Source organism: Triturus cristatus, chromosome 1_1 (genome assembly GCF_964204655.1).
Source record: "Triturus cristatus chromosome 1_1, aTriCri1.1, whole genome shotgun sequence".
Classification (NCBI taxonomy): domain Eukaryota; kingdom Metazoa; phylum Chordata; class Amphibia; order Caudata; family Salamandridae; genus Triturus; species Triturus cristatus.
Window position 1 is genome coordinate 35755643 of NC_140579.1, and position 27819 is coordinate 35783461.

Genomic DNA, 27819 nt, shown 5'->3' on the forward strand with positions numbered 1-27819 from the left:
GCAACTAAGCTATGCTATACCTATGATCCTCATGAGTTGTATCACCCTATAGAACATAGTAAACCCTTAATGAATTGTCCACCCTAAAACCAAAGGCAGAGGCGCTCTTGATAGTGAATTCACTATTTAGCGCATTGAGCCATCAGTGACAGGTCTCAGGATCCCGAAACGCAAGGTCACTCAGATCATGAAGAAGGATCAGCGGATTTCAATGAAAGTGAGGGAAAGGGGAGCAGAGCGCAGGTCCCTAAATAATTAACCAAGGATGTTGGCAACGGGTTGAGGGAATAGGAATCACTTTGATTCAGGAGTCTAACCATCAAGGCTACATGTAATGCAACCCAGGTGGGTACCATGACTTTCAGCACTTCAAGGGTGCCTCCGGAATTCTTCTGATAGTAATGTCACTAGACCTATGAGTGAACCATACCCCATTTTGTAGGGTATTTCTGCTAGTCTGTTGCATCTGGGAAGAGACAACTTGTAATTCTTAACTTTTCATGTTTATCCACATTGGGGAGTATATTATCAGTGTTTTCAAGACTCCATTACAGAGTATCCGTATATGATTATAATATTGATTCATGCCAATGGATTTAATACCTGTGTATATATATGCTTGTTGCACACTGAGCAAGCTAAGGGGCAGTATGGACACAGCAAAAATGAGTGAATTGGTGACAACCCTATCTAGCCCTCATCTACAGTGTAAGAGGTTTGTAAATCACTCCAAAAGTCCTGAATCCTGCAAGTGTGGCACTACTTAGGAATTTCACTAGTGAGAAAATAATTCCCTACACCGATCTTGTGCATTGTACATTTACTGTGTTGCGAATCCCGGAATCAAATGAGGCTGATCGGAAAGATCAATTTTGGCTTTTACTGGAGTTAGTATCGTTCCTGCCAGCAGCCTATTACTGGTACTTATTGGAGTGAATAGGCGATAGGATCACTGGTCAGCATATGGTTTGTTTAAGAAGCAGAGTGATGAGTGATTAAAGTTTGGATACAGAAAATTAAGGCTTTAATATACATTTCCAGACGTTTCGTAGCCAAAGCATCATTATAGTCTTTATCAAATTCAGTGAGACTTAGTGGAAAGCTGATTTCATTTACAGGCCATGTTTCTTATGGGAATGAGAAATGTTTACTCTAGGTGATGAGAACTTCTGTACATTATTTGTTTTGGATGGTCACATGGGTTGATGGTGAATGCATCGGAACAAAGTGTTTCAAAGCCAGTTAATTTTCCTCCTATTTCCTCTCTTCTTTTATGCAGATTCTTTCATTGGGGAAAAATTCTCATAATTAAACCCCATCAAGGGAAAGCTTGCATGAGATTGTGAAATAAGAACCCCCAGCGGTATTGCGTTGGCAGACTGCACTTAAAAGCATCCACTTTAAAAAGTAGCCTTGCAGAACTTCAATCGGTCCATACAGAACTACCAGCTACATCGCATCTGTGCTGACATTTAAAGCATGAATACTTTAAACGTGACCTCCTGTGACTTGGATTTTGCCATTGCTGATGTTTTTCTAAGCAGCCTGTACTCTTTGGTTTTGGCAATCGGACTTCCACTCAACTGCCTTGCGTTGTGGGTCCTCATCTCAGGGATCCGAAGGAAAATAGTGCTCTTTGTATACATGACCAACATGGCCCTGGCGGAACTCCTGCAACTCCTCACACTGCCCTTCTGGATTCACTACTTCCAACATAGTCGCGTCTGGGATCTGGGCTCAGCAGCCTGTGCTTCTGTGGGCCTGGGCTTTGTCACCAACCTCTATACCAAGCAAGGCTTTCTTTGCCTCATAGCCTTGGAAAGGTACATTGGTGTAGTCCACGTGATGAGGTACCGCAGCTGGAACACTCTGCTGAGAGCTGCTCAAATCAGTGTTTGTGCCTGGGTGTTAGTAGCTCTGGTGTGCGCCCTTGCGTTCATTATCTTGAGGAATGACCCTGTCCACAAGAACTCCACATTGTGCTATGAGGGCTATCCCACTGGAAAGAACTATTCAATCTTTAAATTATCCACAGTATGGCTTTCTTTTGTTGTCCCATCACTCCTAATGGTGTTTTTTTACAGTAGCATCCTTTTGAAGCTGAGAAAGGTGAAGTCCCTTCCGCCGGAGGAGAAAAAAAGGATCTTTGTTTTGACAATCTTAACTGTTGTGACATTTTTCTTGATCATGGGGCCCTACCAGGTCACCAGCTTCTACAAGCACCTAATGGAAATCATCTATATGAACAACCAAGGAGAGCTCTGCAGGCTCGAGGCATCTATATTACTGTACATCCAGATCGCCCTCGGTTTGACGACCCTGGGGAACATTGTGAACCCATTGGTATATGTCCTGCTCAGCAAAGATGCGACTGTAGACGCTTACAAACCCCTTCAACTGGCTGCCAGACTGTTTCTGTATTGGAAGGAGAGGTGAAGGACTATCATAAAACAAAGACTCTTCACACACTGCACTTATTATTATTACTTTTTTCTATTATTTCTGTAGTTTATTATCTGTTCTAATGAACTGAAGTCATTTTCAACCTGTTAAAGGATGAATAGTTTTTTGCATTTAGAATTGGGTGTTTGTGTCCTAAGAGAAAGTAGGCATTATTTCTGCTTCTGTTCATTGTAGAATTTGTGTAAATGCTTAGAGTGAAATCCTAAATCTCTGCAATGGGCTGGATTGAGGGCCCGGTTTCGGCAATTTAGAGTAAAAGTAGTGTAGCTCTCCATGGCAGTATAACGGGGTGTGTTGTGGTATATATGTACCACAAAGCACCCTGGTATAGTTTCAGAGATTCTAGGTGACATCTTTCCACAAATGTAATCTAACATGAATTATACATAAGAGTTTAATTGTAATACAAATCACCGGAAAGGGTAACTAACATTACATTGTGAAAAGAAAAACCTTTTTGAAAAAGGATCAGAATAAAAATCAACGAAATAATACATGTGCCTTTTTAATTAAACAAATGACCAGAATAAATTACTAATAAAAACCACAATGTGAGATTTTATTTTTAATTGACGTGTTGAACAATCTAAACTGTCAATTAGACAGCTGAGTAAACAGTTGTCACAGCTAATGGAAGAAAAATGGATGAGGTTGTGCCAAGTAAAGAAATCCGGTGACAGTAACGTATCTCACTATATCAAAGAAAGCCAAAGAAAATATTTGAAAACATGTAATAGGCTATTAAATATTTGTATATTTGTGTAAATTAAATTTTAAATGCATAGATATAATGTCGAACTAAGATGAATCTTAACTTTTTTATACAAAAAAAATAATTGTGAGAAAATGATAACATTGCAAAAATATTGTGTGAATGCTAAATGTACTTCAAACAAAACTGAAGAGGATAAGCAACAACACAAGGTACGGGAATTTAACATACCGCTATCCTGAACATAGGCAAAAACTGGAATAAAAAGAGAAATAAGTATGATAAAAAAGAAGGGCAACTAGAACTCACAGTAGTATTGTTTTGAGAGTGCTGTGCCAACATACTTGTTTGTAGAACAACTGCCAAAACAACTTAGCAAAACTTCAAAAATAAAAATATGGTAGAGAGAACTCTTAAGAAAAACAATAGAATCCTTTCATATAATTTAATAACCACAATGGTGAAAATACAATTTTTCCTATAGAAAACAATTGTATGTTTAACAGCCAGGAAAGCTATGACACTTTAAAATGTTATTGTTGTCTTTATGCTAAATTAACATTGCCTTTCACTACATTCAGAAGGAATTATTTCCATATACTCACAGCTGTTCAATACAGAATATTAACCCTTCAAAATACCTTTTGAGGAAAAGCAAAGCAAACAGCCGAGTATATGTCCAGAAATCTGCCTCATGGATTACGATCAATCAATCAATCAATCATGTCATTTATAAACCGTGCTACATACCCGTGAGGGTCTCAAGGCGCTGAGGGGTGGTGGGTGCTGCTAGTGCTCGAAAGCCAGGTCTTGAGGAGTCTTCTGAAGGTCAGCAGGTTTTGGGTCTGTCGTAGGTGGATGGGGAGGGTGTTCCAGGTCTTGGCGGCGAAGTGGGAGAACGATCTGCTGCCGGAGGTCGTTCTTCGGATGTGGGGGACTGTGGTAAGGGCGAGGTCGGCGGAGCTGGCGGGTGGGGGTGTAGAAGCTGAGTCGTCTGCTGAGGTATGCTGGTCTGGTGTTGTGGAGTGCCCTGCATGCGTGGGTGAGGAGCTTGAAGGTTATCCTCTTGTTGATGGGGAGCCAGTGCAGGTCTCTCAGGTGGGGTGTGATGTGGCTGTGGCCAGGGATGTCGAGGATCAGGCGTTCTGGATGCGTTGAAGCCGTCTCGGGAGTTTGGCCGTGGCTCCTGCGTAGAGGGCGTTTCCGTAGTCCAACCTGCTGCTGATGAGGGCCTAGGTGACCGTTCTTCTCATTTCGGTGTAGGTCCTGCGGAGCATGCAGAGGGTGTTGAAGCAGGGGGAAGAGACGGCATTTACCTGCTTAGTCATGGTGAGGGTGGAGTCGAGGATGACCCCTAGGTTGCGTACGTGGTCGGTGGGTGTTGGAGCAGTTCCCAGTGCAGTCGGCCACCAAAAGTCGTCCCAGGCCGAAGGGGTGGATCTGAGGATGAGGACCTCAGTCTTGTCAGAGTTCAGCTTCAGTCGGCTGTTCCTCATCCATTCGGCGACTACCTTTGTGGAGGTTGGTTTCGGTGGTGTGGGGGGTCTTTGGTGAGGGAGAGGATCAGTTGGGTGTCATCAGCGTAGGAGATGTTAAGGTCGTGCAGTCAGGCGACGTGGGCGAGCGGTGCCATGTAGATGTTAAACAGCGTAGGGCTGAGGGATGAGCCCTGGGGTACGCCGCAGATGATCTCAGTGGCTTCGGAGCAGAAGGGAGAGGAGGCGGACGCTCTGTGTTCTGCCAGAGAGGAAGGAGGTGGTCCAGTCCAGGGCCTTCTCTTGGACCCCGGCGTCCTGTAGGCGTGTTCTTAGTGTGCGGTGGCAGACCGTGTTGAAGGCGGCTGACCGGTCCAGGAGGATGTGGCCCGCTGTTTCTCCATTGTCCAGCAGGGCCCTGATGTCATCTGTGGCGGCGATGAGGACAGCTTCGGTACTGTGGTTGCTGTGGAACCCGGACTGGGAAGGGTCCAGGATGCTGTTCTCATTGAGGTAGCGGGTCAGTTGTTTGTTGACGGTCTTTTCGATGACCTTCGCCGGCATGGGCCGGAAGTTCTTGAGGTCCTTGGGGTCCGACTTGGGTTTCTTGAGTAGGGTATTGATCTCGGCGTGCTTCCAGATCTCTGGGAAGGTTGCTGTCTCGATGGAGATGTTGTTGACTTTCTGGAGATGGGGTGCGATGGCTGTGCTGGCTTTGTTGAAGATGTGGTGTGGGCATGGGTCTGACGGAGATCCGGAGTGGATGGTGTTTATGATCTTGATGGTACATGAGTATGCGGTTGGTGCGGGTGGTGGTCGTTAGGCCGGAGGTCTTAGTGGTTGTTGGGGCGGTCGTGGCATTGAAGCTGTCATGGATGTCTGCGATCTTGCGGTGGAAGAAGGTGGCCAGCGAGTCACACAGGTCTTGCGAAGGTGGGATGTCGTTGGTGTTGGAGCTGGGGTAGGAGAGTTCCTTCACGATGTTGAAGAGCTCTTTGCTGCTGTGTGCGTTGTTGTCTAGGCGGTCTTTGAAGGATGCCCTTTTGGCGGATCTGATGAGGTGATGGTGGCTGTGGGTGGTGTTCTTGTGGGCAGCGTAGGTGTCCGGTGTTCGTTCGCAGAGCCAGTTCTTATCCAGTTTTCGGCAGGTTTGCTTGGTGGCCTGGAGGTCTACTGTGTACCAGCTGGCTTTCTTGCTGGTGTGATTGTTGGGGGGTTTATTGAACGTGGCGAGGGTGTTGGCGCAGTCGCCGATCCACTGTCTGAGGTTGCGGGCGGCGGTGTCGGGGTCAGCGGGTGGGCTCCGGGCGAGGTTGGTGGTTATCTGGTCTTCGGTGACTTTGCTCCAGCAGCGGCGAGGCATCTGTTGGGTGCGGTGGTGCGCGGTGGGCTTCTTGAAGGTGAAGTGGATGCAGTGGTGGTCGGTCTAGTGGAGTTCGGTGGTGTGGTTGAAGGGGACGTGGGGGCTGGCGGAGAAGATGGGGTCAAATGTGTGGCCGGCGGAGTGGGTGGGTGTTGTGACAAGTTGTCTGAGTCCGAGGTTGGCTAGGTTGTCGATCAGGGTTGTGGATTTGCTGTCGTTGTTGTTCTCCAGGTGGAAGTTCAGGTCCCCAAGGAGGATGTAGTCTGTGGAGGTGAGGGCGTATGTGCTGACTAAGTCGGCGATGGAGTCGCTGAACTGTGGTCAGGGTCCGGGGGGTCTGTAGACAAGGGTTCCTCTGAGGGTGGTGTTGGGGTCGGTGTGGATCTGGAAGTGCAGGTGTTCTGCGGTGCTGAGGGTGTCGTCGGTGTTGGTCGAGACTCTGAGGGTGTTCCTGTGGATGATGGCAATTCCTCCTCCTACTCCGTTGGTGCAGTCCCTGCGGGTGATCTTGTAGCCCTCTGGGATGGCTATGGCGATGTCGGGTGCTGATGAGGGGTTCAGCCAGGTCTCCATCAGGGAGGCGACGTCTGGGGAGGTAGAGTCGAGTAGGTCCCAGAGGTCAATGGCGTGTTTGCGGGCGGAGCAGGTGTTGAGAAGGATGCAGCTGAGGTAGTTGGGTCCTTTCCTGAAGCTGCAGTTTCACCAGGAGATGGGTCCTTGGGTGCGCTTCGGGGCGCCAGGCAGCAGGTGCGTGATTGGCCGGTGTTGAGTGCGTGGAGGGTGCTGGAGTTGTAGCGGAGACGGGTGTCATGGTGTTCGCGGGGGCCAGGGGTTCTGGCGCTGGGCGCGGTCCAGGCGCAGACGGGCTTGCCTTAGGCGCACCAGGGGCACGCCAGCGGCACGGCCGCCATAAGAAGGGGAGGTGGGAGGGAGCGGACTAATGGGAGCGGGGGGGCGGGGACGCAGGGGACGCAGCGGCGGGAAAGCGGGATTGGCAGAGGGAACAGAAGGGAAAAAGAGGGGTGAAAAACGAGTACAGAATACAATTGCAAAACAATATGGGCACAATTACAATACAATGCGGGCAACAAACCAAGCAAACAAGCAAACCTGCGGCCTACCACTGGCCACCAGGGATGAGGCGCAGGTGGTAGCCTGCGGGTGGAGGAGGGCCTCGATCTCGCGGCAGAGCAGCAACAGGGCTCAAGGGCGCAACACACTGGTGGTGCTGTGCGGCATGGGGAGCGACCTGCCTAAGCAGGGTCAAGGGTTGCTGCCTTCACCGCGCAGCGGACGCCATAAGAAGGGGAGGTGGGAGGGAGGAGCAGCTGGGAGGTGGGTGGAAGCGGACGAATGGGGGTGGGGACGCAGCGGCGGGAAAGCGGTATCGGCAGAGGGTACAGAAGGGAAAAAGAGGGGCACAGCAGAGATGGGGAAAATAAAGGGACGAGAAACAAGAACAGAATACAATTGCAAAATATTACGGGCACAATTACAATACAATGCGGGCAACAAACCAAGCAAGCAAACCTGCGGCCTACCACTGGCCACCGGGGATAAGGCGCAGGTGGTAGCCTGCGGGTGGAGGAGGGCCTCGATCTCACGGCAGAGCGGCAGCAGGGCTCAAGAGCGCAACACACTGGTGGTGCTGTGCGGCATGGGGAGCGACCTGCCTAAGCAGCTGCCATTGAAGCATTTAAGAAACATATTTTCTGAAATATTTATTGGAAGATGCTCAACATTTTGCACCATAATTTTGGAATAATAAACACAATTATATTTTATTTGAGAACTAAACACAACAAGTAGCTCTAAGTAACATATTACAACTTTGAAATGAACTTCTAGACTTTACATTTTTTGAGAAGAGTCAGTTACGACCACGTTTGGGCACATTTGAAGGGTTTTGGTGGCTGTTGATGGAAATGATTGGTGCCTTTTAGACCTGTATCATTTCTAAAAAGCAGTACTAGAACATCAGCTTCAATAAAATACGAGGCTGGACCAACACTTCCATTGCTTGTTTGATATCCCGATCCAAATTTGAGACCTTTAAGTGTTTATACATTAACAAATGGAAATTTCAAGTGCAAAAAATTACACACAAATGCCAGTCAAACAATGTAAAAACATTTAGCATCAAGTGAATCTATAAAGCAAAGAAACAAACAAACACTCTAAGCACATGCCGATAGATTGAAAAGAATATGAAGAATCAATTCGTATTCTTTTCTTGAAAAGGAATCTGAAGTTAAATTTCAAATGTAACAAAACAGTGCCCCTCACTTAAAAAGCAGCATTCCAGTAAATCAGATTCCTCCTACTCATCATATACATAGATTAAAAAAGATAGAACACAAAATCAAAAGTCCACCCTACCAAAAAAGATTCTCAATCCCACCTTTGCTGTGATAACCCCTCATTAGTACCACACTTCTATTCATAACTCACTTATTCCTTCGTTCCCTCATTTCCTATGTACTCTCAAAACTCTATACTGAGATAAACTCCACTCACACAGTGTATTTAGTTGAAAACAATGAGAAAACCCATAAAGTGTCCTCCATGTTAAAATGACAGCTGCAATTGCAAAATCTGAATGTAGAAAATTGAAACGTCTAAAGTCAGCAAAGGGTTTTTATTTAGTTTCATATTTCAGCACAAACAGTTTTAAAGTATTTAAAATTTTGAAAAAACCTGAAATTGCAAAGCAACTAAAATAAAACAGACTGTTAATTTGGGACCATAGAAAGGCAAACTTTGTATTTAATTAATAAATTTTGCAATAATTACAATATCAAGTTCACGTTTATTATTTCAGTTATTTAAAACCATAACAATTTTGCAACTTAAGCACAAATATTATCATATGTAAGGTGATTAAATAGTAAATTCTAAGAAATTATGCGATCCGTGACTATGCCCTAAAATTACATGATTAAAACCGATCAGTTTTAAGACCGGGATTGTATATGTGCAAATACGCAAGGCCATGACAATTTTGCAATTTAAGGTATGAAATATTACCATATATAATGTAATAAAATAATACATCCTAAGGAAAGGTGCAATCAATTTTTTACCCCAAATTGACATGATTAAATCCAATCTGCTTTAAAAGATGGACTAGTATATGTGCAAATATGCAAAGCCATGACAATTTCCCAGTTTAAAATATAAAATATTACCATATATAATGTAATAAAATATTACATCCTAAGAAAAGATGCAATCAATTTTTTTTTTTATTTACCCCAAAATTACATGATTATAGCCACTCAGCATTAAAACTGTGGCAGTTCTTATGCAAATACGCACACAAATGTAACTTGTGTTCAACCGCCTATCCCACCCAAAGCAGGATAGTGTGCTAGTGGACTGGTCACGATAATATTAGATTCACTTTTTATTCGGTTTGAGCCATTCCCAGAAATGTGCAGTTTAACTGCAGGTCTCCAGGATTAAGGCATGCTATTATGGATTCCTTACATGTATGGATCCCTCTGTTGTTGAACCGTTTCTTTAACATTTATGAGCGTAGCTTGCGCAGTTTGGGACAGACGCAGAGCCAATGAGTGAGATTTTATTTACTTTGCAAAGTCTACATGATGTCGGACCAGCGTATTTCCAAATTGGTTGCTTTGCTAGTGTTAGTAAGTTACTCATGCGCGAAATCACGAGTTTGCGCTTTATACGTGCTGAAAACGGGATTGCCAGGTAAGGTGCTGGGGTCATGGTGTTTTAGTCTTTAATTACCATCCATGCGTGAGAGCGGGAGCTGAACTTGATTTTGTATCCAAGACAGGATTGTAGCTTTACTGCCCTATTGGTCGCCTTTTTAAAGGTGTCGCGTGGCGGACTTGGAGCCCATAGTTTGGTTAGACCGGCATTTGAGGGAGTCAATTTAATGTAATTGTGAATAGAAAAGACGCGACTGGTGACACATTGATGGCAATGCTCATTCAAATGTAATGCATATGCTAAATTGTTTTTTTTTATTTAAATAGCGTATACAATACCAGTTGCGCATTGCGAGTTTAGCGATTATGATGCTGATTCATAGGAAGCAATTCATTATCTTTGGAGCTGGATATGCATCTTGTATGTTAATTTAGTAGATTTGCCATGAGTTATAATCCATGGAAAAATCTCTGTTGTTTTCTGCCTGAAGTAAAGAGAGATCACCATTTATTTGAATGATTTGATTGGTGGTGAAATTTGGGACTGGGACTAATGGTTCTCAGAATAACTAGAAAAAAACCTTTGACCTATTCTTGGGTGTGTTTCTTTGGTTTTGAAAGAAAGTGATATTTGGCAAAGAGGTCATGTGATTTGTAAATTTGTCTTGTGTGAACAAAGGTCTATGGGTGGGGGTGGCAGGGGTGATGGGCTATATGAGCCCTTTGGCTGGGGGTGGCAGGGGTGATGGCCAACATAAGCCCTATGGCTGGGGGTGGCAGGGGTGATGGGCAACAGGTCCCCTGTGGGTGGGGGTGGCAGGGGTGATGGGCTATATAAGCCCTATGGGTGGGGGTGGCAGGGGTGATGGGCAACAGGTCCCCTGTGAGTGGGGGTGGCAGGGTGGATGGGCTATATGAGCCCTATGGCTGGGGGTGGCAGGGGTGATGGGCAACATAAGCCCTATGGCTGGGGGTGGGAGCGGTAATGGTCAACAGGTCCCCTATGGGTGGGGGGGCAGGAGTGATGGGCAACAGGTCCCCTGTGAGTGGGGGTGGCAGGGGTGATGGGCATCAGGTCCCCTGTGAGTGGGGGTGGCAGGGGTGATGGGCTATATAAGCCCTATGGCTGGGAGTGGCAGGGGTGATGGGCAACATAAGCCCTATGGCTGGGGGTGGCAGGGGTGATGGGCAACATCAGCCCTATGGCTGGGGGTGGCAGGGGTGATGGGCAACAGGTCCCCTGTGAGTGGGGGTGGCAGGGTTGATGGGCTATATAAGCCCTATGGCTGGGGGTGGCAGGGGTGATGGGCAACATAAGCCCTGGGGGTGGCAGGGGTGATGGGTAACATCAGCCCTATGGCTGGGGGTGGCAGGGATGATGGGCAACATCAGCCCTATGGCTGGGGGTGGCAGGGGTGATGGGCAACATCAGCCCTATGGCTGGGGGTGGCAGGGGTGATGGGCAACAGGTCCCCTGTGAGTGGGGGTGGCAGGGGTGATGGGCAACAGATCCACTCTGGGTGGGGGTGTTAGTGGTGCTGGCCATGCAACCCTTATGGTGGGCTGTTGTTAGTGGGCAGGATGTGGATCCCCTGTGTGTGTGTGTGCCAGTTTGCGTGTACGTGTCGTTTGTTTGTTTTGTAGGTGTCTGACTTACCGCCTGCGCCGTCGGTCCCTGATCCGGTCATAGATGTAGAGTACTGGTATGACCTGCGCGATGGGATTCATGATGTGTTCGTGTCGTACACGCTGCTTCTTGCTCTATCTCGTACCCGCTGCAAGCTGGTCCGTCTCGTAGCCGTGTATTGATTTGTGGCGCGAATCGTAGCTAATATGCTTGTTTTCCGGATGCTGTGATGTCCCATGCGTGATGACCCATCCGGCGCGTAGGAAGTACGCATCGTACTTGTCATGCAGGGAACTGCTATGGATACTGCTTCCGGGCGACTCGGTTCATCTTTAGGAGTTACGGCTCAGACGGAGAATGGGGCTTGATTCACAGCGTAAGTGTCGGTCGTGTTTTTGGCAGTTTTGCGCATCGTACTTCATCTACAGGACGGACCGGCTACGGACACTTGTCGGTCGCACGGTAATGCTACGGACAGCTGTCGGAGAGCTGTCCGACTCGGGATCGGAATCGACCCCTAAATGTTGAATCCCTGAAACCTTCTGTTGAAGCCTTTTTGAATCTTAGCACTGTGGCCCCTGCCACTAGTTATCTGTGGCAGAATAGAGGGAATTGGGAGCACTCCTTGTTATTTCGGTTTAGGACTGATACAGCTAAATTCCTAATCTGCTTTCCTCGTGGATACCAACACAATCTCGAAGAGAGCGTATGCCCCTGTAATGGGTCCTCCAAATAATCTGTTTCACTTTTTATTCTTTTGTATTTTTTATAAACTGTATACAAAGACTGTTTTAGTCCCTTTTATGAAATCAAGAAATGTCAGGCACTGTGTCCCAACTTAATACCTTCAAAAACTGCTGCATGAAGAGACACTTTTCTCCGTAAGCTCATTTCTCCGTGCAGCTGTCCGTTCACGTGGCACAATGCCTTTTTAAAACATATCAGTTGCATTTATGTTTTATCCATGGTGTATACTCCATGGGCTTTCTGGTCTTTGTAAAGGGTGGGTTATTTGATCTTGCACTTCCGCACTTTTCCAGTTTTAATATATTTTACATACCCTGTTGCGTTTTTCAGTAGTACGGCCAATGAGCTTCTGTTTAATTGGTGTGATATGTATTTATTGCATGTATGATTTTATGATTGTTTGTCAACTAAACAAAGTTTAATAAACTGAACTGAAACTGAACTACATAATTGTACATGTTTTTGCTCTTGTGAATTCTTGAATATATAAAAACATTTCCAGTACGTTGTATATATATACATATATATTTTTGCACAATCACTCTTCCCGCAGACTTATCCCCCTTCGTGTTGCTCTTGTTGCAGAAATACAGGAACCAAACATCTCAGAATACTTCATTCTTGATGGTGTCACGTTCTCTACTAAGAAACATTCATTACGAAATACACCGCCAGTTGGGCATTGATACACTGTTTTTTGCATTACATTTCTGCATATATCAAGCTCACTTGTGGGGCACAGACTCCCTGTCAGATGAACTCGAGGATAACTAGGTAGAATCCCCACCTGAAAGATGTGTAGGTAACTCCTGATTCTGGCAGTTCGGGCTGGACTGTTCCCACAGGAGATGGGGCAAGACTGATTTGCAATGAATGGGTCCAAACTGAGGTGGGATGGTTGGTAAAAAACAATGAACTGGGATGCTGCCTGAGTGATAGCCAGTACTACAAATTAATTCAAGCATTCCAACCATCACTTTGTTTTTGTTGCCCTAAGTGTAATGGGTATTCCCAGACGTAGGTTCCGTGCACACTGTGCCACTGGAACCAAGGGATACCTGGTTGATGAGCCCTAATCAGTGCAAGTCCAGTCTTGGGTTTCCAGAGGCCTGGTTCAGGGCTGATGTGCAATGCTCCTCATACCAGATGGGTCACTTATTCCTTCTCCAACTGTTCCCAATACCCCTCCTGCCACTGCCCCTCATCCCCACACTTCAGTTGTCCACAAAAGAATGGTACGTTTGATTGTAGAAGAAAATATGTACATATTCGGGCATACTTTAGTTGTATAGAGGACACTTTGGCTGTTACACTAAGTGGTAAAAGAGCCTGGGATAACATGAGCAGGGAGAGGTGCACAGGTGGGTGATATAATGGTGGATTGTACCGGCCAGTGAAGGATTTCAAACCACTGTGGGAAGGCAAGAGTCCCAAAGCTGAGGGAACACTAAGTGTATAGATAGGGCAAGACCTACATTGGAAGTGGTATAGTTCAAGGATAGAATTAAGCTGCCAGTCTTTGGACATCACACAGCAGAATATTTTTAAGCAAAATTTGGAGGGACTGCAACGAAGAGGCTAGCCTGAGTTCTGGCATCATCAATCTGTAGAAAGAGGGCCATATTTTTTTTTCAAAAGCAAGGAACTACACTGTGAAAGTTTTCTTTCCTCATGACTAGTTCTAGGCAGAAGGACAAGTGACTTTGCAGTGGTCAACACGTTTAGGGTGACACCAAGAGCTGTGAGGAGGGAGATGCATGGAACTGAGTCAGTGCCGTAAGGGTTTGCAGGTGAGGAGCATAACCTTATACAACTCAAGATACAGTTTAAGGTGGTTCTGTGTCATCCAAGATAGAGAGTCAGGGCTTAATCAGATGTGAGAAGGGAGAGGAACACAATCCAACTCACCAATCAGGATCTTGTCTAGCATGCCCATAACAGTCTCAGGAAGGTTGAGAAGCTGCTGAAACGTCAAGTATAATCAGCAGATAGGAGCTCCTCTGACACACAGGGAATGACTGAGTACAATTACCAAAGCTGTTACTGTGCTGTGCCTGGGTCTGAAACCCCACTGAAACATTGTCACTGATTACATTCTTTTGTGTGGAGGGAACACAGGTTCTCAAAGTCTTTGCAAGAAAATAGAGATTTCCGATGGAGAGGTAGTTGTCCATCATAGGAGTAGCACTGAGCTCCTACCTAAGTCTTGGGCCTCCCTACCTTCATCAGGGACCTCTTCATTAACCGAGAGTTAGTGATGAAGAGCCAGGATGGAAGACAGCGAGCGTCTGATATTGTAGCTGGTTAAACGAGCATGAGGTGGGAGGAAGACTTGTAGCATCAGCAGCTTTAGGGTTAAGGTAAGGGCTAATGTTGAGGATAGGCTAGGGTACAGGCAAGGGCTAGGATTCATGTCAGCTCTTGGAATAGGGTTAGAAATATGCCACCAAGGTTCTATATGCGCAATCAATCGGCTTACAAGCAATATGCTGTCACAGTTCATACCAACTGGGAGGGATAGTTATGGAACCGGGGCCTCATCCCACAGCAATCGGGCTTGACATACCAACGATCGCCATGCCATAACCTCAGAAGTTCAGCCAGGGTGCTACCCAAGTGCCAAAAAAAAAAGAATCAAACCACTGCTTATACAAAGCAGTGGGATAGATGGCTTAATCATTGGACCTGGGGGAAAAAAAAAAAAACCCAAAGTCTCACTGGTCCCATTTAAGAAGGTGCCAAAATGATCTTTTATCTGGATTCCCAGCTCTAGCCAAATCCAACTTGGAAACATGCAGGACAGAGGCATACCAATCATTGATAGAAGGAGGTAAAGGGTCCTTCCACTTTCTGCATATCTCCCTTCTAGCCAGAAGTATAGCGAAAAATACTAGCTTCTTCGCCGAGCTGGAGACCCCCTCTAAGATTCCGAAAATCACCAACTGGGGATGTACAGTTATTTTGGAGTCTATTGAAGACGACAAGATCTTACAGATGGCTTCCCAAAACTGAGACAGAAGGGGGCATTCATAAAACATGTGGACGTCAGAGGCAGCTAGGAGTCCACATCTAGCACACACCACCATATTCCCTTGAGTAAATTTAGAAAGTCGAAGGGGGGAATAGTATGCTCTATGGATAGTAAAGATGTGGTTCCTACGCAACCACGCCGGTTTCACCACATCCCACAGCAGTCTACAAGATGATCTCCATAACTCTTGCAAATCAGTATTACTGATGTCAGCCTCCCAGAGTTCATGTGGAAGCTTAGAAAAAAAAAAAAAAAAAAGAGTATGGTTTAGGTTAGGGCATCATGCTACGTAGAATGCCCTAATGTTCAATATACCATTAACTGCACTTTAACCCTCAGTCTTAACCATAGGCAAACCTACGTAGCATGATGCCCTAACCTAAAAAGAGTATGGTTTAGGTTAGGGCATCATGCTACGTAGGTTTGCCTATGGTTAAGACTGAGGGTTAAAGTGCAGTTAATGGTATATTGAACATTAGGGCATTCTATAGCATGGCCTCTCCATCAAGAATAGCCTAATGGTAAATGGTAAATATAAAAGAAATTGTGCGAGTTTGATTTCTTGATTACGGAGTAGTGATAATTACGTTCTTTATTACAGCAATCTTCATTTTCACCTAGGTCCAGTTTACCTACGGAGTACCTTGTCTTGTTCTATTTCCCTGATTCCATTACATTAGCACTGGCCATTCAAGCCCTTCGTCCCCAAGTAGGACCAAGATATCTTTTAACAAATTGACTAGAAATAAGCAAATACTCTTGATGAACTAATTTGATCCTTCCACATTTTCTTCCACTCCAAAGGCCTTTGGTTGTTTGCCTCATTTGTGTCCCAGCATCACATTTCTGCAAATCACTGGTAACTACTTCAAGGCTTGTACAGACCATGGTGTTCTTATTCGAGCCCTTGTCCACAAGCATGGCCCTCGCTGCAAGCTTCAACTATCTTTCTGTGATTTTATCTCCGGACTTGCTTTGACTGCTAAAATATATTATTTACAGTCCACACACCTCCTAGTAGGGATCATTAATACCAGCTTGTTGCCTCCAATTTTGTCTCATTTTGTTTAGCTTCTTTGAATTAAAAGAAGGTTTTTACAGTGCACCTAGCCTGCCACCTTCATACCTGCCAGTGACAGTAAATGATGTACACTTTGCGCCCTCACCTGGTGTTACTGCCAGTCTCTTTACCCCCGCCCTGTCACCGGCCGGATACGTAGTGCTCCTGTATTTCTTCCTCTATCACTTAGTCCTGGACTGAAGTAGGGCCGCAGGGTGGGGGGGAAGGAGACCCCGGAGAAAGTGAAGAGCAGGGACTGGTCATCCACATTGTAAACCGAGAACCTGCCCGCCTCATATTCCAGGAAGAGACCCACAGCCCTGGGGGTACACTGGGGTGTCAGAAAGATGGAGGGGTCAGTGACAGCAGTGTATTCACCATTTCTAAGCCGAACTGTCCAGTATCCATTCTGAGGTGATAAATAGACCCCCTTCCTGTTCACATCCTCGTCACATACACCCAAAGTCCAGTCTGTCTTGTCCCCCACCTCCACCTCCCAGTAATGCCTCCCTGAGCTCAGTCTCTCTCTCCCCAGGACAGCCACGACTGGATGGAATCTCTGTGGCATGTTGGGCACATATTGTGCTTCGTCTCCGTGTCTCACACTCCTTCCGTCCTTAGATAAGATAAGGTTCCGATGAGCAGTGTCAGGATCCAGGGTCACCTCAGCTACAAAACAGACAGAAGCAGATATAAGGCAGGTATGCAATCTCAAGTCCATTAACAACATCAAACCAAACATCAGTCAATCAAAACAGCAGCAACAACCATTCCTGACAAGTTCAACATCGTGCGGTGTTTAGGAATAGCACAACATCAGTTTTGTGGGATTAAGGTTCAGCTAGTTTCTGGACATCCAGGTCTGGATTCGGTTCAAGCAGTGTTAGCGGAGGAGTCAGTACCAGTCTAGGCTTCCAATATAGTTTTGTGTTGTCAGCATATTGGTGGATTTTTATGTTGTTGTCTGTAAGTAGGGCCTCTATTTTGATGTAGAGGATGAGGGGGAATCAAGATGTAATCCTGGGGATTTCTGCAGGTGATTGGGATCTTCTGGGACTGTGTGGCACCCATGTGAACTAACAGGTGTGCCTCCCAACCACATGGTAAGATAGGTAGAAGAATGCTAAATCCCATTCAACATGGCATAGTGATTGTTAAACAGCTTTATGCGTGGTCAGGAGGACATCACCTTTGGTCTGTAAGACTGCTGTCTCCATGCTGCCGCATGGTGCATTGATAAATATGCAGTCGGTGTTCGATCGATCTTGAAGTTGAGCGCAGATTGCTTTTTCAATGATCTTGCTAATAAAAGGCCAGTAATTGGCGATATCATGGGCCTTGTGTGGATTTCACCAGCAGTGGGAGAGATCTCACTTGTATTGATAACTCCATTGAAGGTGCCTTGAGTGAATGAGGCACTGACAGGGTTGACCGGGGATGCAAGAGATTCTCCAGGGATGGCGTTAATAGAAGACAAAGGTAATACCTCATCTCCGTAGGTGGTCACTTTGATGGAATTGAATATGTCGGTGAAGACTGCAAGATACTTGGGTTTAAAGGATAAGCATTATTAGATGCAGCCAGGTTGTCGCCGGAGAAGCATGCTTGCTGTTGTCATGGTATTGCCGGATTTTCTGTATTTTTAAATTTAAGACGATGTTGATAGTGTTGCACCTTTCTGTGGAGTGTGGGTTAGGAGGGTCAGGCAGAATTTAATTGTCTTGAAGAGTGTTTTGCTTTGTTGGCAGATTCATTGACACTGCTGGTACAGTACGTGCCGTAGGCTGATGCGATGTGTTATCTGTGTTAACATGAAGTACTTCAGTAGTGTGAAGTCATGGAGTACTGGTTGTGAACGCTGAGGGGTCATGAGGATGACACGCTGATTGGTCCTTTCCAGGTGTATGGGAGGCTCGCACAGGATGGGAGAGGATGTAAAGAAGACCAGGTTGAGGATGTGGCCCCAGGAATGTATTGGTTGGGTGATGTGCTGTACTATATTGAGTGAGATGATGCCGCTGGATAGTTTTTTTTAATGTTTTAGTTGTCTTGGACTCATAAGTTACCAAGGATGTTGCTATATGCATGATAGATGGATAAGGTGGTGAGGAGGTCTGAGAATTCATCTATGAATTCCTAGATCTTCTCCAACATTTAAGGGAAGTTGCAGCGGGAGCCATTGGTTTGCCTCTATCCCACAGGTTGTGCTATTGCGTGCATATACATTTTCTGCAAAACATTTGGGGCCATGTGTAAAAGGAAGTGGCAGAGTGAGGCGTTAGCCATCATGGCTTGACGCCTAACTCCACCACTTCTGAAACGCAGGACTGCACCATATTTACAAGGATATGGTACAGCCTTGCATTTCCCCCTGCGATGGTGCTACACTTAGCAGTGTAGCGCCAACACAGGTACACTTGCACCATAGTGCAAGGGTGTCTACGTGCAGGGGAGGATTGTTTATGTGTAGGAAGGGGTTCCTCCCTGCATATAAACAATCCTGAAATGCCATTTTGACGCCTAATGCAGCACACATTAAAGTCACAAAATGGTATTAGGTTGTTTATGTACAGGAAGGGCAACCTTCCTGTACATAAACAATCCATGTCATTTTGCTTCTTTCATGCATGCTGCAAAAGGCAGCACACATGGAATGAGGAGAAATATGTATTTCTCCTCGTTTCGCCAACTTAAGACCAGGTTTTACCTGGTCTTTATTTTAGCGCTGCCTCCTATGTACACTGCCCTTGTACATAGGAGGCAGCCTCAAAATCAATGGGTATTGTGGTGGAACGCCAACCGCAACACCCTCTGCCCATCCCTTTCACACTAACTATAGCGTGAAAGGGGGCCTTAATTACAAGGCACATTAAGTGGCTTAAAACTGCCTTGTAAATAAGGCAAAGCCCCTATCGCCTCCACAACGTTGATAAAAGTGACGTTGTGTTGGCCATATGGGCTTGCACATATACCCGTTGGGATGTGGATGCCACAGGCCCCATCCATCAGTTAGACTGTGTTTAATTCATACTTAGCTTAGCTTGTCTCATTTGCTCATTTGAATTTTGTACTTTATGAAGATGTGGATGGGCCTCAGCTCATCAATTGGATGGAAGCCCAAAACGGACATTATTCTCCACAGCATTTGAACAATGCCTTTTACCTTTTCTGAGTGGAAGATGAGTAAAGAACATCACCATAACAATGAAATAATTGAGGTAGTAATTTTAGGTGGATTAAAATAAGATAAGTAAATGATTAGTAGGTTTCAGTTTTGAGATAGGCTCTGTTGCTGCTGTAAAAGTCAAGAAGCATGGCAGTGTGTTGTTCCAAAGCGATCCAAAGATGCTTCTGCTAAAGGCGGTGAGAGATTTCTCTGTTACAGAAAAAGTCAAATGTGTGGGTGCTCCTGATGTTAGGTGCATGTGAGGCTTTTGGGGATATTGTGTTATTATTTTCAAATGATGTAGGTTGTTGAAAGGATGTACGATCATTGAGAAATTATTTATTTATTCATGCATTTTTATAAAGCACGGACTTTACCCAAAGGTGTCAGAGCGCTGTACAAAAGAACCAGTTACGTTACATGAGAGAAATGTTACAAAATAGAACGTACAAAAATAGCAGGACACAGAATCAAACACAGCAGGCAAGATGCACACAATATCAACCACAGCAAGCAAGGAATGTACAAAAAAATAAATAAATATAACAAATTTACAATGACTAACGAACTTCCTGGCGGGGTCTGAGAATGAAGGAATTAGTTCTGAAAGTGTCATTGGAAAAAAAGAGATTTGAGGTCCGCTTTGAAGATCCAGATGGAAGTGGTGGCACGGAGCAAAGGAGGAAGCGAGTTCCAGATTCTCACCGCATTACCTGAGAACGATTGAGCCATCAATTTTTCCCTTTTGAAGGAGGGGGGCTCAAGCAAGAACTTTTCCGCATTCCGAGAAGGTCTCAAGCCTCCGGACAATTTCAGTTTATTCGCCAGATAGCGAGGGGAGGAAGAGTGCAAGGCTTTGTGGGTGATGCAAGCCGTTTTGTAAATAGCTCTAGCCTCGATGGGAAGCCATCGGAGAGAAGACAGGATAGGAGTGATGTGGTCACTTCGTTTGGATCCTAAAATGAAGCGAGCTGCTGAATGGAGGACGGATTTAAGGGGGGAGAGGTGAGATTTGGGAAGGCCAGTCAGAAGAGAATTACAATAATCCAGTCTAGAGAGAACTAGTGATTGGACCAAGGGTTTTAGGTCTTTCTCTGGGAAGAACCGACGAATCCCCCACAGAAGACGCAGCTGATAACGTGCGTTCTTGGCAATGGAGTTGATGTGTGAGATTAGGTTCAGTCTTTTGTCAAGTATGACACCTAGGGATTTAGCGCAGTTGACAATGATGGGTTTACAGTTGAGTACATTCAGCTGATCCATCCAGGATTGAACAGGAGGCGGGGAGAGAGAGGTAGATAGGAGGAGGAATTCAGTTTTGGCGGGATTGAGAATGAGTTGGTGAACTAACATCCAGTTGTGAATAGAGTTGAGAGTAGAGTTGCGTAGTGAGAGATCTTGAGAGGAAGACACCTTGAGGTAGATTTGGGTGTCATCTGCATAGAGATGGTAGAGGATTCCAGATTTGCTTAGGAGGTTCCCTAATGGTTCCAGATAGAGATTAAACAGAGTGGGTGCAAGGATGGAACCTTGAGGGACGCCTTAACCAATCACCAGTGGAGACGAGAGACTATTCGAATCTTGATCATTTGGGATCTGTCCGAGAGGAATGAGGCAAACCATTTAAGCACTGGGCCTTCGTGCCCATTCTCTGTTGAAGAGTGTTAAGGAGGGTGTTGTGATTAACAGTGTCAAAGGCTGCAGATAGGTCAAGAAGAATCAGAAGGCACGATTCCCCAGAATTGAGTATATGCAGCGCATCATCGATCACTCGCAGCAGGGCTGTTTCAGTGCTGCAATTTTGAATAAAGCCAGACTGGAACACGTCAAGGAGATTATTGTCCATAATGTGTTGGGAAAGTTGTTTTGCAACACATTTTGCTGTGATCTTTGAAAGAAAAGGGAGAGTGGTGATGGGGCGGAAGTTATTGAGGTTGTTTGCATCTGCGGAGGTTTTTTTTAGTAGGGGGTAACCTGTCCTATTTTGAGGACAGCTGGGAGGGATCCTTGACTGAGGAAGAGATTAACTTGCTTGGTCCAATAAGAGAGAGTATTGGTATAGAAATCAATGGCGATGACACTAGGTATGGGGTCAGAAGAATGATTGGAGGGTTTGGTTTCGAGGATGCATTTGAGGAGGTCATCTTCTGAGATGGCGGCAAAGTTCTGCCAAGTGACTAAGGATTTTCGCTCCTCAATGGGGGTGGTGTGGGTGACCTGATCCACCAGTGATTTGACTTTTTCATCAAAGAATATAGCGAATTCAGTTGCTTTCTTGAAGCATCCTCAGATTTGATGGTTTGGGGAGAACAGTTTGGGTTTTTGATGAGGTCGAAAAGTTTTTTGGGTCTGTTTTTAGCTGAGTCGAGGAGGGATCTGAAATGTGATGCTTTTTCATGGAAGATGTGTTTGTGGTAATTGGATCTTGCTGAGCGTAAAAGAGAGAGATTGGAGGTGGATGGAGTTTGTCTCCAATGTTTCTCCAAGATTCTAAGGTTTTTCCTTTCGTCATAGAGAGCTTTATTGAACCAAGGTGCTGAGAGGGTGGGTCTTTTCCTTTTGCTTTGGAGTGGTGCGACATTGTCGATTTCGACTGCAAGGATTGAGAGGCAACGGGGAGTAAGATCGTTGACATCCGCGTTAGGGTCTAGACTAGGAAGTGAACGCATAGCAGAAGCACACAGAGTCTCAAGATCAATGTTTTTAGTTTTGCGGAACCAGGTAGAAGCCCTTTTAGGTTGGCTGAGAGTTATAATGTGCGAGAGGTGCCAACGGAAGGGAATGAGGAAATGGTCTGACCAGTCTACATGGATAGGGGGAGCAATGGTAAGCTGGTCTGGTTTAGAAATAACAAGGTCCAGAATTGAGCCCTTGACGTGTGTAATTTCTGAGCAGTGTTGGACAAGATCGTTGGCTCAGAGAAAGGTTGCAAGCTTGTTGGCAGCCGAGTCTTCCACGGAGCCCCAGTGGAGATTGAAGTCAACTAGGAAGATCTGCCTGTCGCTTTGTGAATATTGGTCACTAATGAAGTCGGTGAGTTCCTCCAAGAAGGAAGAGCAGTTATCGCGCGGGTGATAGATGGCATGGAACCTGAAGGGTGAGCCGTGATGAACTTGAAGTTCTAGGGATAGGCATTCAAATGTGCGGAAGAAGATGGTGGGAAAGGCTTTAATTTGAAGGGAGTTTTTGAAGATAATCGCAACACCTCCCCCAATCTTGTCTGTTCTGTCGTTTCTGAGGATAGAGTAGTTGGTAGGTATCAGAAGATCAAACAAAGAGTGAGGGGAGTCATTAAACCAGGTCTCAGTGAGAAAGAGCATGTCGAGATGGTGGTGGGTGATAGTGTCAGAGATTTCCAGTTTGTGTTTGGTTGCAGATCTGCAGTTGTGGAGCATACAATGTAGCTCTGACGCAACTGTTTTGGTGATGGGAGTGTTTGGGCTGATAAGGGGGATAGGGATTAGATTCTTGAATGAGGGTGCCCCTAGAGAGGGAGGCTGGTAAGTTCTGATGGAAGAGATGGTCTGAATGGAGAATTGAGTAGAATTGTTAGGAGAGGAGAGTGGAGGGGGATTGACGTTGGTAGTCTTGTAGCTAGCCAGTAAGTTGGCGATGCCTGTGGAGGACAGACTGTGGTTGGCTTTATTGGGGCGCGGGAGCAGGGAACTCCTCGGGAGGTTATTAGGGGAGGGTGATATCTTAGCACTTAAGAGTGAGATGGACGCTTCAAGCTGGGAAATGGAAGAGATGAGAGAATCAAGTTCAGTTTCCAGGGATAGGTGGGCTGAGCACGGAATGTTGGGTGGTTCAACGGTTAAGGGAGGGAGTGGAGTAGGTGAAGGAGGACAGGGGGATATGGGGGACCGGGGAGAGTGTTGGGGTGCGAGGGTCAAAGGTGGGGGAGGGAGTGAAATAGGCGAAGGAGGACAGGGGGATGAGGGGGACTGGGGAGAGTGTTGGGGTGCAAGGGTCGAAGGTGGGGAGAGATGGTGGTAGAAAGGAGTGGATGGAGTTACAGTGATATTTTTACTGGTGTTGAGCAGAGGTGAAGAATAGAGATCATAAGTAGGAGGAGAAAATTGAGAAGTAGAAAGGGAGGGCGAGAGGTGGAGGGGGAAGAGGAGGGGGGTTAAGGGAAGGCCAGGGATACGGTAAGATGAGAGGAGAAGGGGCTGTACAGGGAGGGGAGGGTGGGAGGTCAATGGAAGGCAAGAGGAATGGGGAGAAGAGAGAGGGTGCAGGCCAGGTACCATGGGCTATGAAAGGTGAATGTAGGGGGACAGGCATCAGGCAGAGTTGGGGAGGTTGGGCTAAATGGTAGTTGTGGGAGGAGTGAGGGACTGTGAGGTCAAAGGGAGGGAAGAGGGCGGAATTACCAAGAGGGGAAACAGGGTTGTGAAGCATAGGAGGAGGAAGGACTGTAAGGTCAGAGGGAGGGAAGAGGATGGAATTACAAACAGGGGAGGCAGGGATGTGAGGCATAGGAGGGGGTGTAGGTTGTAGAGAGATGGGAGGCGTAAAAACAGAATTTAAGGTACGAGGGAAGGGGAAGAGCGGGAAGGGATGCGGAGAAAGGGGGAGTAAAGGGGAAGGCGAGTTGAACGGTAGATCAGGTTGTAAAAAAGGTGGATTAAGTAGGGGGAAATGGGTAGGAATAGGGGAGTTAAGGGGCAGGAGATGGGAATGGAGTATGGGGGAGATGCATGATGGGGAGGGGAAGCAGGAGGTAAAGCAGACGAGGTAGGGGGATCAATTTGGGAAGGGGGTGGAATGGGAGGGGAGGGAGCAAGAGAAGGGGGAGATAAAGGGTAGACCTGTGACTCCCGGGAGAGCGGTCTTAAGGAATGTATAGGGGTCATGGGGGGAGAAAGAGAGAAAGAAGACAAGCAAGAAAAAGAAGAAGAAGAAGAAGAAGAATCGAGAGCGATCGTAGTCGCAGGGGTGGGCCGAAGGGAGTAGAAGAGGTTGTCAAAGAGAGAGAGACAGGGGTCTGTAGCTTGGATCATGACAGTGCCATTATTATAAAGTGTAATGGTGAGAGAGCCATTAAAGCAAGCGGAGGGAGACATTTTTAACCGCTTCCCATGTGTGAAAGAAGAGGAGGAGGAGACGTTGAAGGAATTGAAGAAGCTGGAGGACCAGGAAGGGAAGTCGTGAGTGAAGAAAATGAAGTCATTTTTTATCTTCCCTAGACGCCCATTATGGAATTGGTCCACAAAGAGGGAATCTGGAAATTGTTCAATGGTGTTATGCTTGAACTTTTTTGCTGCTGCTTTGGACAGATTTGGGAGATGAATTACTTTGAAGCAGTTAATTCCAGACTTAATTCGAATGGAAGCCATGATAAGGAGATGAGGTGATGGCGTGGTGTGGGGGGTAGAAAAAGGGGCCACTAGGGTAGCAATAGCGCAAAGAAGTATAATAAGAGGGGGGCGCATATTCCGGAAATCGAGTGAAAATAAACCAACAGGAGTAAGGTCAGATCAGGACCAAAGGAGATACCTAACGAGGCTAAAAGCAGGCAGGAAGGTAGAGGGGAGAAGCAGCATCTGAATATTTTAGGGGAAATCAGCGCTCAATACACGAGTGTCATTAGTGGAGATCTCGATTGTTCCAGTAAGGTGGAATGTGGAGAGTTGTCATATTCAAGTGGGGGTAGACCCCCCTTGGGTCAAGGATAGACCATTCCTCATTCTGTTTCCATTATTTTAGACTAAGAAGTTTTCATTTTGCACAAGGGGGATAGCAGCAATAGAAGGGGGCAGTGCAATAATATCAGATATGCCAATGACGACCTGGTCAGAGGGGAAAGGATTCAGTATAGTAACCAGCACAAGGTCCAGTGCTGTATGAGTTATCAGCGTGTCACCAGAGAGCGGAGGCGAGAACAGGTGTACTGAAGGTGGCTGCTGTGGTCCATATTGAAGTCTCATAGAATGATTAGATGAGTGGTTGGTATCAGTGATTCAAGGACATGGACAAGTTCTTCAAAGAAAGAACCTACTGTACCTGGATTGTACTAGCATGCACGAGACAAGACCTTATGGGTCGAGCAGGAGACACAACAAAAACTGAAATGACACACTGTCACAGATAAGGCACTTCCGACTAAATTTAACAAAAAACAAAGGATGGGTTAGGAATTCCCTCCTGGAGACCAGGAGCCAACCCCTGTACAAGGGAATACACTTACACACAAGCGAGGACAAAATAGTACGCTTACCAGACACAGAGCCCAAGAATAGAAAACATAGCAAGCACTAGACAGGAACCGAAGAGTTGAAACAAGGAGGCAGGAGCGAGCCATTCAAGGAAAAACTGTAGAACAAACAAGCAAGTCAACCACAAGGATTCTAGGAACTAGCAAGAGACTGCAACTTCAAGGGAACTAAAGAATGAAAGAGAAACACTGAAAAGTGAACACAAACAAGAAGCAGAATCTGGAAGACTGGAGAGAAAATCTGCGAGCTGTGACAAACAATGGAATAAGCAAAGATAATTTATAAGAAGAGGGAACAAACATGTAACAATTACAAAGGGATCAACGAAGGGGGCCCTCGAGACTTGGGCTGCAAGATGACCATCACTGAGTGAGGCTCAGCCGGCCTGGTAAACAATTCAATAATTTTTCAACAAATGGGCTGACATCTGGACCTGCATGCTATGGGATGCGTCCTGTGGGGTGACTGGGCAGCAATTAAAACAGTCTGCAACCTGGACGGTGGGTCACTGAGAGGCCAGCAGCTACATGTGAGCTGTGCACCACTCTGGGCCTACTGTAGTGGAGAGACACGGTACACAGAGAGCGCAGGTGAGCAGGGCTTTGCTTTTACTGCGGCATCAATCCATTCTGTGAGACTGCGCCTGAAGCAGCTGAGTGTAGGCCTGCCTCTGCCCACCACCTTTGTGTCTGCCCAGCTGGCGTGGAGAACGGTTGTCTTCCGGTGACCCTTGGCCTAGGCCCACATGACTGCGGCCTACCCGTGTCCTGAGAGGCGAGGCTTCAGACCAGGACAGTCTCCTAGTGCCCCATATTCACTGCTCTGTCCTCCCTCCTGGGGCACGAGGATTGTTTGTCGCAGCCGTCAAGCGGCATCTGTGGCCTGTGACCTCCATATGCTGATTAGGCCTGATTCCTACTGCTGACAAGTGGAGCAGCTACCGCCTGAGGTCCCTGGCCTGAGTCTATGCGACTGTGGCCTGCCCATGGCCCTGGGAGGCAGACTGCTGGCCTGGAGACATTTTTCTGGCACCTTGTACCTGCTAACCCACCATCCTTGCCGGAAGCTAAGATCAAATGCGACAGATCCCCTCCGAATTTAGGCACCCCCCCCCACTGCTCTGGGATGATGAATACTACGCCACTACATTGCCTGCGGCTTGGGGACGAGCCCATTTTGATAACCTATTCCTTGTCCCCTACACCTTGACCTGCTTGTGCCCCCTGTGAGTCAGGGGAGAGGTGGTGCCCCTATCTCATTGATGCGGCTGATTGCCCCGAGAATCTGCAATGAAGATTACACGACTGGAGCCTTCACCCTTTACCACCTGCCTGACAAAAGTGAAAAGGAGACAAGCACCAAACCATGTTGGGGGGATATTCACAAGAACGTGTGATAACTACCGCAAGAGTAGCGTAACGCAACTCTTAACATCGCAGCCTATCGCTGGAAAATAACCCTGTGTCAACGTTGAATTCACAAGGAGGCCCCATGCAATAGTTTGCCGAATCCGCGGCCGATGCCCTCTATACAACCACTTAGACGGAGATAAAAACACAAACCCCAACTCCAAAGAACCTGCGATGGGCCAAAGCGCGATAAGAAAACAGTGACAACCAGCGCGAGGGCAGCAATACTCATGCGTAATGCGGGAAAAAGCACAAGAACAGCATACGGAAAATGCCAATGAACAAAATACATCAACAGCGGAGTACCACGGATGCACCCTGGCCGACTGCAGAGGGCAACATGTACACCACAACATCCAAGCACCGTGGAAGAACAGAACCGACAGGCACACCTCATGAAAGAGACAAGTGGCAGACAAATCAGAGCCCTCCACATCTGAACACAGGACACAACTGGTTCGCAAATGTGCACAACATGGCAAATCACATCTGAAACCGCAGGAAAATGGAACACGACAATGTACAAGTGCAACCTGTAACCTGCACATATGTTTTAATCACACATGCAGTGCAATTGGACATCTTCTATCGTCCCATGAGTGCCATGAATGGCCACAATGTGACCTGCTCATGAGAGGTAAGTGTCAATGATGGAGTTTCTACGGGCCTTCCTGCCGCAGCTGCAGTGGGATGTGGGCCACCTGCCCCATCGTCACCATCCTCGTCCTGTACCTCTGGAACTGGGATCCATGGGGCATTGGTGCGTACACAGATGTTGTGCAACACAACATGCAACGATCATCTTGCACACAATGTCCAGGCTGTACAGGAGCTTTCCACCTGTGCCATCCAGGCACCTGAAACG

The 27819-nt window shown here is 46.5% G+C and overlaps 2 protein-coding genes across 3 annotated transcripts in view; one reads left to right on the forward strand and one right to left on the reverse strand.

The window, feature by feature from the left end:
• LOC146869270 (G protein-coupled receptor 4-like) overlaps window positions 1-3195 on the forward strand; it is a 40280-nt gene extending 37085 nt beyond the window's left edge. For both annotated transcript variants that reach the window (XM_085653632.1, XM_085653642.1), the window contains exon 2: window positions 1280-3195. In XM_085653632.1, coding sequence (XP_085509758.1) covers window positions 1480-2436 — 957 coding nt within the window. In that variant the 5' untranslated portion in view covers window positions 1280-1479 and the 3' untranslated portion in view covers window positions 2437-3195. The remainder of the gene's footprint in view (window positions 1-1279) is intronic.
• A 9268-nt stretch (window positions 3196-12463) lies between these two features.
• LOC146869271 (E3 ubiquitin-protein ligase TRIM39-like) overlaps window positions 12464-27819 on the reverse strand; it is a 185129-nt gene continuing 169773 nt past the window's right edge. Inside the window, exon 8 of the mRNA XM_085646508.1 lies at window positions 12464-16827. Within this exon, the coding sequence (XP_085502634.1) occupies window positions 16286-16827 (542 nt within the window). The 3' untranslated portion in view covers window positions 12464-16285. The remainder of the gene's footprint in view (window positions 16828-27819) is intronic.